Genomic DNA, 15,644 nt, shown 5'->3' with positions numbered 1-15,644 from the left:
AGTGACAATTTCAAACTAATGTTCAATCAGTTTAAGAGAGGGACAAAGCTGAATTGTGGAAGGGATGGGACAGGGAGTAAAGGTAAAATCAATGGAAAAAAAAAAGAGCTGGGATGGTTGTCCCACACCTGGATACACACTACACATATTGAGCAGGCTAATAGTGCCTGCTTGAGTTTATATCAATTCTAGTTTGTCTAATTTATTATTCACTACCCATTCTGCTGCTGTATAACATTTAGCAAAAGAGAAGGTACTACAAATCAAACTACTGCTACAAATCAAAATAGGATGGAGTTATTTAAAGAGAGCTAAAGTGTATGCTAGCTGTGTAAATGCAGAAACCACAAAATAGGGATAGAGCAATTATCCTAACCCCAAGCATGGGAAAACTATGAAATTTCAGAATTATATTTAAGCATAGCTAGAATATGCTAACACCTTTAGCTCAGTCCTGGTGAAATGCTACAAGAAAAGTGGGTAAAAATACTTGGGGAAAAAAAACCCACATACATAAGTATTTTATCAATCAATCTATTTTAATCTGGGACCTCAAATACTAAAATGCTGTAATCATGGTCAGATGGGTCTGCAGTCACTTTTCAGGGCTGCTGACAGAGAACACCACAGAAATGTAGCCTTTGCCTTTTAAAATTACAATCAAATGACAGCTGTCTAAAGGATTTCTTTGCATTAAAATTAACCATATCAAAATTACGACAATGTTAACAGCAGAACAGAGTTAAGGGTAGTGCTAATGGAATATTTTCACAACACAAAGAGCTTGGAAAAACTTTTGTTCTCATTTTCTTAAACATACAGAATTTTATATATATATATATATTTTTTTTTTTTTTGAAGTAAACTCTTTAATTCCCAGTGTATTGAAAGCGCTACAATTTGATAAACAGATACATCAAAGCCATGCCTCCACTTAGTAACTGAGATAGTGAGACTGTCCATGAAGTCATTTGTCAGACCATGCAGCAAGTCAATTCACTAGCAAATGGAAATAACCTGGCATGGACAATAAATATTTGGGAAAAAAATGAACACAGCTTTTTCTGATGACAATTCAAAACAAATGTTTAGACATTTTCAGGCCATCCTGAGTTATATGGCTCACAGGTAGACAAATGAGCCCCAAAAAACATAGCTGGCCCTATAGCAGGAGCCCTGCCCTGAAGCAAACTTCTCTCTCAAACTGCTAACCTTGTACTGCTCGCACACCTACTCTACTCTTTTCAGTACTGTTTTCTTTGCCTTCTCTTCTTCTGTCCTAATGGCATATCTATTTCTAATATGCTCCAACATCCCAACTGTCATAGCCTTCAGTCCCACTTGAGGGACAGGTCCTATGCATTTTTTCCTGTTCCTGGAGCGTGAACTGATAGCTCACACTATGACTTTGTTTCTTCTTTGGGGAGCATCAGGATCAAAGTGCTTGAATACAGCTGAATTGGAATTAGGACTTCCCTACAACATGCTAGACAATGTTCTTTTATTGATTAATTGAAGAGGGCTACTTTGGAAAGCTGTTTCTTACAAATCAAAGACCTTGTGCAACTGTTGTTTCATGTAGCATTTTCAATTAAATGTCCTTCCTTACTCCGCAGCACTGCCAATTCTCTTGAAGAAGCCAGAGGGTGAAGGAAAAAATACTCCTTCCCAGCTTTCTTGTCCTACCCTGCAGCTCCTTGGTAACAGGAGGGACTCCAGTTCTGATTACCGTAAGACAGGATCTGACCTTGAGAAAACAATTCTAGCTTTCGTTATCAAAGGAGCAGAATCAGACATTGGCACTGCCCTGATCTGCATAGCTCATAGATTATCAGCTATGAGTTTTTCAGTACCTTATTTTTTTCTGCTCATAAACTAAGTGTAAATATTTTATATATGCACCTGAAAACTTAATGAACTCAAGTTAGCAAATTTCCAATTTCTGAAAATGGCCTAAGGAAAAGAAAAATATTCATATTTTTAATAAGCTAGACGGGTATACCTAACTGTCATTTTTGTGCCTGATTAGTAGCAATAGGCAGCTTTCCATTTATTTCCAGGCAGCTGCTAGAGAAGGGCTGCAGGCAGATGTAATCTGGAGACTGCAGAACTCAGCTCACTGTCAATTTCACACCAGCATTTTACTTTCGTCTACATCTATTTATTATTAATCTGTATTTATATCTAATTCCAGCTCTTAGTTAGCCTTCGTCACAGGCTTAACCATTAGCAGTGACTATGAGGAAGGAGAGAAAAGCAAAAGGAAACAATGAACTGCCATGAATCAGGTTCTCACCACTCTACATAACTGTGGGGAGGTGAGAAACTCTACAAAGCTTGGGCTATTTACAAAACCAAGAGCAGACAAGGCCAATACACTTTCCACGTTCTCAGCACTAAATATGAGAAGGAAACATCACAGAACTTTCTTTATAGTCATACCTCATTTCTACTTTTACAGGGATTTGTATCTCTTTTACATTTCCATCCATTTGAAGGCTGGATGTTCTTATATTTCACATTTTCTGAATCCACTAAGCTCTCAGACTCAATAAGACCATGCCACATTTGTTGCATATACGCACTGTACAAAAACCTTACTTTTTCCATCAACTTTCAAGACATTGCCCTTTACCTTAACACAAAGTACAAGAACACTCAATTATGAAAAGATAAACGGAAGTATCTGATCTACTTCGTCATCTCTAAAGTAAACAATTCTAATTAAAGCAGCAGAATTTGTTTTCCATTTGTGATTTTTTTAGGCTTAAATACATTTTAATCTTTCACCTATCACTTTTATCCCTTTTCAATATGGCTGAATATTATATTTCAGGTGAAACAACACCACACACTTAATGACAGCATTCTATTATCTTCCAGACCACTCCTTACTCATTCTTACATTTTGCTCACTTGTTCTGTTCATTTTACTGCAAATGAGAAGCCAATTCAGTATCATTTTTCTGTTAGAGGTAAGATGAATATAATTCATTGCAAAGACTATCCATAAGTCTTCTAAATGGAGAAAAAGATATCAAATATAAGTGCTAGGCATGACAGTTTACCACTGCATTGTGGGAGGCACAGAATTTATTGCACACTTTCCCCAAATGTTCCCATATCTTCAGGCAATCTTAAGAAGGACTTCAGGTTTCAAGTTAGGTTTCTGGTAATTCTTCCTAATGTCTTTTCTGGCAAAAGTAGCCTCAGCAGTCTACTTGGCCAAAGCATGATTTCATTTTATTCTGCTTGACATAAGAATTATTGTCTTCAAGCACCCAGTAGGAATGAGAATGTTGTCAGAAACTCAGAGAAGTCATCTTCCACTTCTCTTTCAGTGTTTAGTCATAATGAAGGCTCTTCAGTGTTCCTCCTCCAAATCTCTTTCTTTCCGAGAAGCCAGGAATCTACAGACAGAAAAGATAACTCATTAGAAGTAGCAGGAGTTTCCCTCTCACTCATATTCATGTTTCTCTTACTGCACTCACTGCAACAGTGCCATCCTTTTCCACACTGTTCCCAGAATCAGGACTAAAACACTTCAGACTAGTACTAGAAAAGCATTAAACAAGATGTCAAAGTATAGTATGGATCTTTTGTCCTGTAGAGCTCCTTTAGGAGCCTTTAGGCTTTTTTGGCAAGGTGTGCAATGAATCCTAAACCACTTAATTAGAGATTTCAAAGTTCATGTTTTCCCCCAGATTCAAACGCATAAAAGAATTTCTCCTCCATTCATTCTTAAAACTATAATATCACCACATTCTATTAAACAACTGTTGAGACTTAATGCCTCTAAACTGAGACAGCAGCATTTCATAGTACATTTCATTGCACAGTTGAAAGTACGATGTTATCAACTGGTGAAAGCTTTGAGAAAACCATCAGAATAGAAAAAGCTGCAATAATACAAAGGATTAGCACTCTTATTTTTGCAGACTATCTGTATACACTGATTACATTGTGACAATGAGTGCTTACCAAAAAAAAATCTACTCAAAACCATCAAAAGCTTCTCTGGTTTAATGGTATTTCAAACATTTGCAATCCAGTACAGCCACAAATCATCCAAAGGAAAGAAATATGCTGCTCTCTAATACTGTACTGGATGGCTGTCCTATTGGTGACTCTTAAAACTGTGTGGTTATGATTCAGAATAACTTGAATGTCTAACTTGACATAAGCAGAAACAGCAGAATCAGTAAGCATCCATATTCTCACAGGATATATGAATATTAAAATGGAAGGTGTCAGCCAAGCATTACAGATCATGCTAGGACAGTAAGGGCGTTTGTGGTTGATATGGGGAGAGAATGTAATTCACAGTATGAAGTAGACTGATGGGTTATGTAATTCATTGGTAAGCTGAGACAGCAAAGAGCTTACCCAAAATAAAAGTCCACTACAGAAACACAAGTTAAATCTAGTCAGGCCTAAGACTAAGGTATTCATTCAAGAATTATTTTGTTCAAGCCTGAAAGGCAGTAATCCCTGAGAAAAGCCAGGTAGTTTTACACAGAAGTTCATCTAATCCAAACTGCTTTGGGAATTCAGAAAAGAAAAATGCTGACATTATAACTCAAAAGTAGAAAGACACCATAGCTAAAAACTTATCTGCTTCAGCATTTTCTATGTCAAAGCCAATTAATTAAGAGTAACAATTATTTGTTTATATGAGATCTGATTGAAGCCCAGCTACAAGCAATTTGAAACTTATTGTTCTTTTCATCCTGGAGAATTCTATTAACAATAAAAAAAAAAAAAAACAAACAACAAAACACAAAAGGGATTGAAGAAATCCATTGCAGAAAACCCAAAAAGACATTCATAAGATACACATGAAATAGCTCATTTCAAATCATTATGAATTTATATTGAAGTCACCCATTCCAATTTGGATTTTGTCTTTAAATATGGCTGTCCACAGCTTAAGGTTTGTTTTAAGCTTTTGAGCTGTTGTCACTGAGGCAAATGAAAGTAGTCATCAGCAGGCTGTAATCTTTGGCATGAGATCATAAAGAATGTAAAGTTAATCTGGCTAGCTACTAGAAATGATCAAATAAGAAAATAAAAACCTTACACCACGTAACAAACAGCACACAATCAGATTTCTGCATTAAGCTATTATTCCCACGAAAGGGAATTTTTCTAGAACTTGAGTAGGAGTGGAGAGGGGAGAAAAAAGGGAATCTTGCAGAACTGAAACAGAAAAAAAAGCAAATTTATTTCTAAGAGGCATAAGAACATGCTCACATAAGGTAAGCATTTTATAATTCCAAGTTCACTTTTTCCTGCTCTCCCAAAGGAGTTTTCATCTCAGCTACACTTACTGATACATTTCACACTACTTCTGTGGTGCTATTCACCATAATTTGCAAGCACCTCACAGACCTGATGAGTAGAACTTCACTGTTTTCTGTATGTTAGACAACACATGAGAAAACAGGGGCAACAAAAAGTTGAAACGACTTGCCTGTCAAGACACTCATTTGACTTGTTCTTTACCAACTGTACGGGAAAAAGTTAATCTAACCATTTAAGAATTAATTACAGTATGGTATCATATTGCCATTTTTTTCCTGCAGTTCCACTGGTTCTATGAAAACTATCCATACAAAATAAACAATGCTAGTTTCATCTGTGCAAAAAAGCCCTTTCATTGACCTTCATGACAGCATCTCTGGCTTAAACTTGCAAGCCGACAGTCAGAAGCTGAGAGATTTGAAAGAGATCCTGTTAACCCAATTTATTTCAACTATGTTAGCATACTTAGATTACTGCTGATCACATTACAAACATTTCAGGTGACAGAAGTCAGACATTTTTCTGCCTATCCAAAGCAGTTGTGGTCCCAGATAAAAAAACCCACCTCAACTACTAGCATAAATTAGCATTTAAAGTCACATGAAGTCCATGTTTTAAGAAAGGTCTGTATCAGCAGTTCTTGACACTGGGAGAAACAAAATAAAAAAGAAAAAATTACAAACCTGATTGCCATCTCTTAAGAAGTATCTCTTCTCTATGACCTGGAGAAACAGTAAGAGAATAATTTTAGCAGGCACAACATATGCATAACCTCAGATTTCAACCAATACTTTACACATGAGCACTGAAACTCATGGCTAACAGGGGAGAGATCTGGACCCAAGCCCCATGCTCTAGGCCTACTGCTTTAATTACAGTGCTTTGTTACACACTGAAGGAGTTGCCACCTTCATTGATTCCTGGAAAAGCTGTCATCCTCAACTTCTATACTGCAAATGAAAGTAGCCCTCCTTTAATAATGGGGGGATTGGTGTCTCCTTATTGCATCAGAGTGAAAGTTATTCCTATCTGTCTCTGCAGGTGCAGTAGTTTTGCCACAGAAGCTCAATTTGCAGATGTCCACTGTGCAATAGGTGAGGTTTGACAGAAGGTAGCCATACTTCTCTCTGTGAGAATGATACACAAACTGACCATGCTGAAGGGCACCTATGCAGCCACCACCACCAGTCTAAGAATCAAAAAGCAATTTGTATCATTTTGTATAACCTGCACCCTCCTCCCAAGAAAATTCAGGCCAAATTTCATTTCTGAAGAATGATCTGTTACGGGACATCATCTGTTTCACTATGATCTCTTTGTGCAGGGGATGCAAAGTGCTTTAAGCCAGAGCAATCCTGTCATTTTCACAGTAGGTCTTGATGCTCTCTTGTTGAGGAAAGAAAAGTAAGATACTAAATTTCTTCATTCCTGAAGTTTGATTTAACCAGGAGAAATAGAGCTAACCATCGTCTTCACAGAATCACAGAATAACAGAATGGCCAGGGTTGGAAGGGACCTCGAGGATCATGAATCTCCAACCCCCCAGCCACATGCACGGCCATCAACCTCCCCATTTAATACTAGACCAGGCTGTCCAGGGCCCCATCCAACCTGGCCTTAAACACCTCCAGGGACGGGGCATCCACAGCCTCTCTGGGCAGCCTGTTCCAGCACCTCACCACTCTCACAGTAAAGAACTTCCCCCTGACATTCAACCTAAATCTTCCCTCCCTCAACTTAAAACCATTTCCCCTTGTCCTGCTGTTATCTATCCTTTCAAAGAGTTGATTTTCCTCCTGTTTGTAGGCTCCCTTTAGGTACTGAAACGCTGCAGTGAGGTCACCCGCAGCCTTCTTTTCTCCAGCTGAACAAGCCCAGCTCCCTCAGCCAGTCTTCTTAGGGGAGGTGCTCCAGTCCCCTGATCATCTTTGTGGCTCTCTTCTGGACCCTCTCCAACAGCTCTCTGTCTTTCTTGTACTGGGGGCTCCAGACCTGGACACAGTACTGCAGATGGGGCCTCACAAGGGCAGAGTAGAGGGAGACAATCACCTCCCTCTCCCTGCTGGCCACCCCTCTTCTGATGGAGCCCAGGATACCATTTGCTTGTCTTGTAACTCTTCACATTACTCTAGCTCACTGCAAACCCTCTGGTCTTCCAAATGACTTCAAAAGTATATGCACTGTTTTTGCACAGTTGTGAGTTGTTCTTCATTAGTCTGTACAGATAAAAAATCATATTTTCAAGTTGATCAGAGATCTCCTCTTCAAGAGAAGACTAGCCTTTGGCCTGCCCATACCTGGCTTGAGTTGATTCAAACTCAAAAAGCACAAAGTGAAAGGAATAGCTGTTTTCCATGCTCAAATCACAGTGTTCAATATGTAGAGCAGTAAAACCTAATTTAATTGACTTACCTTATCAAAAAATCTGCTTAGTTTGACAGCATTGGATGAGCCTGCAGCCAAGTAACGAGGATTGGTGCAATCCTAGAACACATGAAAGTCAACAAACCAAGCACAAGAAAATCAATGCAATGAAGACAGACATGTGGAAATTACCATAACATTTTTCCTTACACATGCACATACAGTCAGTGAAGGGAAACAGTCTATCTGCTATTATTTCATCTCCAAAGTCATTTGAGAGAAAAATGGATTGAGAAGAAATAAAAACAAAAACCTTTGGTGTTTTAAGTTTAGCTAAACCAAAGTTTCCTTTTTCTCAGAGTTTTGGGAATGAGAAGTAAGGCAAAATCAATTGCTTAAGACAAGGAGCAGTCAAGTGACTTCAGAGGTGCAGTATCAGAAGATGATACAGAAATAATCCTAGCCAGGTATTATGCAAGGTATTGGTTTGACCTGTGGACCTAAACTCTCTACTCATGAAAGGCATGGAAGCAGCAGCTTTTCTTAGTACTGTGCTTCATCTAGATCTCTGCCTGGAGGGTAGACTCCTTACACTAGATGCAAAGTCAATTCTACACTGCAAAGTAACTAGAGAATTCTGATTTCCCCTATGCTCTCCATATCTACCTTCTGTCACCAGCCACAAAGTCAGCTAATAATTTGTACTGGCCACATGAGATTGTTCATGTGCAGAAACATTTACACAGCACACTGATAATGTTAAAGACTGTAATGTTTTGGCTGGAATAGAGTTTATTTTTTTCATAGTTGTTTGCATGATGCTATGGTTTGGATTTGAAAACAATATTGATAACACATCAATGTTTTAGCTATTGCTCAACACTATTTACACAGCATCAAGGCTTTCTCTGTTTCTTGCTGCTGCACCAGCAAGCAAATTGAAGCTAGAAAGAACCTGGGAGGAGACACAGCTAAGGAAACTGACTTCAACTGACCAAAGGAATATATCACACCATAAGGCATCATGCTCAGCCATAAAAACTCTGGGAAAGGAGAAAGAAAGTGGGGACACTAGGACTGATGGTGTTTATCTTCCCAAGTAACTGCTACATAGGCATGATAAAGCCCTGCTTTGCAGGAAGTGGCTAAGCATCTCTCTGCTGAGGGGAAGAAGCAAATGAATTCCTTTTTTGCTTTGCTTGCACAGTTGCCACTTTCATTTTAAACTGTCATTACTTCAACCCATGAGTTTTCTCTCTTTTATCTTTCTGATTTCTCTCCGCCATCCTATCGGGTGAGAGTGAGCAAGCAGTTGTGTGGTACTTAACTGCCTGCTACGGTTAACCCACTACACATATGTACCCATATACAGAAATAAATAACATGGTCTTGATGTTTCATTCAAAGATATTTTGTGTCAGAACTAAGAAGAGGGAAGAGAAAACTCTCAGTCATCAATTCCAAGATCAGGAGCTTTATCTAACCCCTCTATCTTTCTACAGTGAAACAAAGACCATCATTTCATCACACAGAGGTGTCAGCTAATCAAAACGTGCATGACTCCAGCACTACTGAGAAAATCTCTAAAACTGCAATTTTTGTAACAAGTTTTACTTAACAGAAAATCAGAATCACTGCCATATAAAAGAAAAACACTGGTGACAAGGATACTAACCAAATTTATCTCTTCAGCATTGAAATCCTCAGCCAAGAAAGCTGTTCTGGTCAAAACTTCATTACGCTTAGTTTCTGGGATCTGATCCAGCTTAGTTCCTATAACCAGCAGTGGAATCTGGTTATCAGCAAACTGTTCACGGTCATAGTCACTGAAGGAAACAAATATAATCCTGAATGGAGTGATGGTCATCTAAGTGAGCACAGGGGCACCATAAGATTCCCCCTTCCTTTCAAATAAGAGCAATTTACCAACATTATTTATCTGAGTGAGAACATGCTGTATGCATAAATTAAGGCTTCGGCATCTAAGACCTTACACAGAAATTGAAAGAAAAAAGAAACCATGGGATTGGATTTCTCCTCTGCATAGAATGACCTGCAGGTCAGAAGAAATGCTAGGTAATTTAGACAAGCAAGAAAGAAACAGGGGTTTCATTCAGTATTACACCAGGCATATGCAGCCATCAGAGAGTAAGCAGGGAGCAGCATCTCTGAACATCCAAAGTTCCAACATTTTTAAGGCAGGGCAATGAGGTAAATCACAACTGTGAAACATTATCCCTTCCCACATTAGATCAAAAGGGCTGCAATAACACTGCTGAGGTCTCAAGTTACTAATTTCTACATTCAAGTAAAGGTAGTTACTGAACCCTGAATTCCAGTAAGCTTTGATTCAAGTATGAATTATGATCAAAGATAGTCTTTATAAAATAAATTATATAGTAATTAAACATCATTACAAATCCATATACCAAGCATTGCCCTTAGGATACCTGTCAGTTTTACTTAAGACAAGCTAAAGTGAAGTAATTTTATGAGTAATAGCAACAACTTGATCAAGTAATTGGTAGGGGCTGAACATCTGTCCCTGAAGTTAAGTTTTAGAGAAATTTTAAGTTTGCTTAAATGCAAGCCCTCCTTCCCTTCTCCCATGTTTCTACAGAAGCACCTGTGTACCAGCACAGGCAGATAAACAATGAAATCTACCCACAAAAAGCTGTCCTTTATTATTGCTTCTCTGCTCGTGCATGTGGTTTATCAATGACTTGATAACCCCTTTGATTATATATATAACACACAGAGAGACAAGAGGACATACTTGACAAATTGCTTGAAAGCTTATTATTAACACGTTCTTTACACGGAGTTCTTTAAGCTCTTTTTTCAGGTACACTCCTGAAATGACTCCCATCTACCAAAAAGTGAATGTACTTGGTCTTGGTGCATTCAGGGGAAGCCCTTCCAAACAGAGTCATGCCATTCCACGACACTTACTGTACAAGGGCTTTGCATCTCTTCAAGTATCAGGGAATGAACACACTCAGGCAAATGAAGGGCATAGTAAACATCTTTTCCCTTAAAGCAAGGTTTCTGCTACGCAGTTTGGGAATCTACTGAGAGAATGGCCTGATTAGCAGCGCAAAAAGAAAACTACAGTGAATTTCTTTGGTATGTCCTCATTTTTTATTTCTTTCTTAAAATTCCAGCCACATTTAATTTTGCGTGGTTTTCATACTTAGGGATGAACAAAGACTCCCACAACAGCTTAGAATTACTGTGCACATACTGTGTATGTTTTCCACTCACCCGTTTGTCACGAGTACTCCTGTTGGAGCGACATCTCTGTTGAGTGCTTCCAAAGACCAGCGATATAAATTCTGGGATGATTTCTTGTTGGTTAAGTCATGCACTAAAATTATCCCTAAAGTGAAAGAGTAGGCAGAAAGATGCTATTTAATGATGCGTGTCTTTTTCTTATCTTCACAAAGTGACATCTGCAGGTCCCCAGATGTCTGACAACCAGGAAAGGGAAGTATAACCAGTTTGGTTACAGTAAATAAGAAAAACAGAAAATATTGCGATGCAACAGTTGTTGTTTTTTTTTCCCTAAAGTTGCTTATCAGGAATTGGATAAGAATAAAAAGAAAAATCTCACAAAAAAAGGGAAAAGAACAACCACCTCAGGATTTAATCTGCAAGTGGCTTGCGTGCATTCTCTGATTCTGCTCCGCCTAGTCTTAAGGATACAGAAACTGTATTGCTGCAGCAGAGAAGTCATCCTTTCTCTGCTTTGCCTAATTAGTAAACATAACCATTCTTTTGGTCACACCATCTGAGAAGTCCAAAAGTTCTTCCTCTGCTTTGAAGGGTTTACACAGTGCTACTGCTTTCCTGCATTGTCAAGAACTGATGCCAGCTACTTGGGGAGGTATCCACAAGGGAAACTCACAGACTTTCACAGTCCACTAAATGGCTGGTAGAAATATGAATGAATATGATTTCATGTATTTAAGCTTCCAGCATTTTTCATCACTATCATCTTTCACAATGTAAAATCAGAGAGAGGAAAATTGCCAGCCAAACTTCCTAGCGGTGCTATTAACAGACACCCACTTCTGATAACCACAGTTCCTAACTCCATTACCAATTCCTGCTAGCAAATTTCTTCTATTTATTCACACCTTCTGAAACCTGTGCAATGTTCCCACTTCCTCCAGACTTTAAATCTTAATTAATTCAAGGCATAATATCCTTATCAGGATTTGTTTTAAACACATTTAACAGCCCATAGGTGTAGAATACTAGTCATTTTATCTTTCACCTTAATTCCTAAAGATGCCACCCACTGTACACACTAAAAACAAACACATTCTCCACCACTTCACATCACTGTGCACATAGACTCAGTGCTATGAGATTTCCCATCACATCACAACCATATCCTTATTTCAAAGCACTTATCTTAGTAATTGCAAGAAAAGACAACACAACCGTCTGCCCACCTCTAGCGTAGGGAGAAAAAGCATGACACAATATAACTTGGCCTGTGTCAACAGATTCATAGGTGCATAATCTGTGAGAAACTTGCTCTACCTCCAGACACTCTTCCCTAGCCGTGTTTTTGATAGGTTGGTTCCATTCTCTGCTTCACTGAAAGCCTACAGAGATAGCTGCGCCAGCAGAGAAGAGAACATCAAAAAAGAGCGGGAAGGACCAATGACCACTCAAGGAAAAGTTCCTCCCACAAAATGTCTGCAATCCATAGCCTTGCTGCCTGTTCACTGTCCTGAACTATCACAATCCACACACCACATGCAGGAACAACTAAGCTGAAGAGCTGAGGTAGACTCAAGAGTAAACTGTATCAAGCTTCAAAGTACCCAGGTCTCCCTGGAAGCCAGCAATGATGTTGCTGCAACCAAACACCAACTGTCTTTTGAAGCCCTATAAGGTGAAGCAGTCAGGCAGAAGGAATGCATTAATCTTCTCACACCAGGTGAGAAGCAATCTGTGAGACAAGCTGACAAGCTCTATCAATGGAATTTATTTAATGAAAAAAAAAAAAACAACCCAAAAACCACAACAGTGCCAAGGCTAACTACCAAAGCCAACAGTTTTCACATGCAAGCTAATTATATTATTTGGGCAGTAAAGATAAATAGCTCTATTTTAATAACTTCATTGATTATAACATAGAGACATAACTTTGAAATTTCATCTCCTAATGTGCTGTTTTAGGATATTTCCAAGTCCGATCTACACAGGCTGGCATGCCTGCAAAGTAGGTGTCAAAAAGAACTCCATTTTTTTTCATGTACAATAGAAGCTTATTTTGAGGCCCTTGCTTTGAGGACACAACTCAAATCAAATCTTATTTAGAGATGTCTGGCTAACAGTACAAGCAAGAGATACCTGCATACAGTTATCCCCTTGGGAGGGGGAAAGAAATAACTAATTAAATAATCACAGTGCAAAAATTGCTTACTATATAGCTTAAAATATTACTGAAGGCTCTCAAATGATGAGGAACAAGAAACGAGAGTCAAAGTGTTTGAGAGAGATTCAGAAGCAGATGTTAATCAGGTATATATCTATTTTCAGTGAACTATCCTTGGATGCCAAAAAAGTAATAACTGAAATGCAATCTCTTATTTGCTACCTTAGTGATACAGATGAACCACCAGACCTTTAAATCAGTATCTCAAGGGAACAGATGCCATCCTTTTAAATGGCATAAAATGTAACTTTCCACCAATCTTGCAAGTTGCAGATTCAACTACTACAAATCACTTGACAAATTAAATGAGCAGAAGGCAAGATGGTTATCAGAATATTGCAATTTTATGGGAGAAGAGTTCAAGTTTGACATCGTGGGATATAACTATCATAGTTCATACCATAAATTCAAGTTCACATTTATAAATTCAAATAATTATTTCTGTACTGTAGGTTTTGGAACTAGACAGACAAGAAAATATAAATTGTATTTCTGCACATATATCAGGCCTGGAGAGGTAATGGCAGCCTTTTACGTCTGCATGCGTAGCTGGAAAGGACATCACTGCAACACTGCAAAGATTCCTCATTGCGCTAGCTGCATGAGACTGAAGGGGAAGGCTGATGAAGCTCATTTGTACAGGTTTGTCTAAAATAGCTTCCCAGTTCAAAACGGAAACCATAAAATTCTAAGAATGCTAGCAGTTGTTCGTTTTTTTTTTTTTTTCTTTATAAATATGCTGGAATCAGAAAAGAGAATGGGACAGTCCTCAGCTAGCCTTAAAGTAGTCCTGCTCCAGAACCAAGAGAGCTCTCAACAGAAACAAGTGACAAAAAGAGATTGATACCAAGCAAACTTACCATTCAATGAGTTATAAAATACTGCTCTTGTGCTTTTCACACTAGTGGCACTACCCACTGAACCTCCAACATCCCACAGCTCAATATAGTATGTCTTCTCTTCTGGAGTCCCTTCTTTGTAGTCATGGATCTAATGGAAAATTCACATCATACATAATCACAGCATCAGCTTCTCGGCGTTAATCTGTACAATACAGCTCAAAGGACTACAGCACTTGGATAGAAAATTGCAAATTTTAACAGTGGCAGCATTTCAAATCTCTCAAGTGGAAAAGGACTGGCTGGACAGAGTCAGGCAGTGGCCAGCGGATATCAGAGATCTTTCTCAGATAAGATGGAGTTTGGGGAATCGGCAGGAAGCATTCTTCCTACCCAAATATTAGCAAATCTTATGCCTCATTATGTAATACTGTATTGCTAAAATGGATGTAAAGAGGTAGTCATAACTTCTTGTGCTAGTACCACAAGATTAAGAACACTGACATACTGAGTTCCCACTGGCCACATCTTTTTCCTCTCCAAATTCTCACTGACATCTCAACTGAAGGAATCAATCAACAATTTTTGTTTTATTCTGCAGTGAAACAGAATTGCTATGTTTCCTTCCCCACATTTAGGAAACATACTGTGGGATTCTCAGAGATTAAACTCACAGCCAGTAAAGCAGGATCAGTCCTAACTGACAGCACTGCATTTCAAGGAAAATGCAGGAAACACTGATGAAAGATGAAAGCGGTCATTGCTGTGCTGTGAGAATGAGGTGGATAACCTCATCCTCTGCAATGAGCAGGAAGGGAGACATCACACTGAGTACCCTCAAGTTCAGAGTGAGAGGGAATGGCCTTAAATTGCACCAGGGGAGGTTCAAGATGGATATGAGGAAACATTTTGTCTCAGAAGGAGTGGTGAGGCAGTGGCACAGCTGCCCAGGGAGCTGTTCACCATCCCTGGAGGTGTTCAAGCAACATGTGGATGTGGCACTGAGGCATGTGGTTAGCGGGTGTGGTGGGGAGGGGTTGGAGGTTAGACCAGATGATCTTAGTGTTTTTTTCCAGCCTTAGTGATTTCTGTGCTTCTGTAACGAGGTACCAATTTTTCCCCAGCGCATTTGGCTGCCCGGCACCTACTCGCACATCCACCGAGCAGCCCACCGTCCAGGACGGGTTTCCCAGCACCTGGTTGTGGCACAGGAGGTGCACGAGAGAAGACTTCCCAACACCTGCAAAGGCACACAGAGGACAATGCCGATCAACCGGGATACCGCACGACAAAGGGACCGACGGAGACCGGGACAATCAGCCCCGGAGCGGCGGTTAACGGCCAACGCTTAAGAACCCAGAGGCCGGGTCTCGCGGGGATTCTTCCACTCAGGCAGCGGCTCATTGCGCATGCGCCCCGGCTGCAGGTGGGGGGCATGGGAGAGAAATGGGCGCCCCCGCCCCGCGCTGTGCGCGCGCGCATCGTGCTGAGGGATGGGAGGGGAACACGCACTCACCGGAGTCGCCCAACACCAGCACCTTGACCCTATCCAGAGCCGCCATCTTAGTCTACCTAGCAACAACTCCTTCGCGTACCAGTCTTCTCGCCGTGCGCTCAAGCGATTCGCTGGCTGCTCGAGAGAGCGATGCGGCGCTCGCTTTCTATTGGCCGAGCTCCCACCT

General features: G+C 39.7%; 1 protein-coding gene across 1 annotated transcript; it reads right to left on the bottom strand.

Annotated features, from left to right (window-relative positions):
* Positions 1-843: 843 nt before the first annotated feature.
* Positions 844-15,633, bottom strand: RABL3 (RAB, member of RAS oncogene family like 3). Its single transcript, XM_010718985.4, has 8 exons — positions 15,479-15,633; positions 15,111-15,202; positions 13,984-14,113; positions 10,933-11,047; positions 9,344-9,494; positions 7,717-7,788; positions 5,988-6,026; positions 844-3,410 (listed from the first exon to the last, which is right to left on the bottom strand). The coding sequence occupies exons 1-8, from the start codon at positions 15,522-15,524 to the stop codon at positions 3,345-3,347; spliced, it is 711 nt and encodes a 236-aa protein (XP_010717287.1). The 5' UTR covers positions 15,525-15,633; the 3' UTR covers positions 844-3,344.
* Between the last annotated feature and the right edge of the window lie 11 nt (positions 15,634-15,644).

Source organism: Meleagris gallopavo, chromosome 1 (genome assembly GCF_905368555.1).
Source record: "Meleagris gallopavo chromosome 1, MGAL_WU_HG_1.1, whole genome shotgun sequence".
NCBI lineage: Eukaryota > Metazoa > Chordata > Aves > Galliformes > Phasianidae > Meleagris > Meleagris gallopavo.
This window is presented reverse-complemented; position numbering and strand designations above follow the sequence as displayed.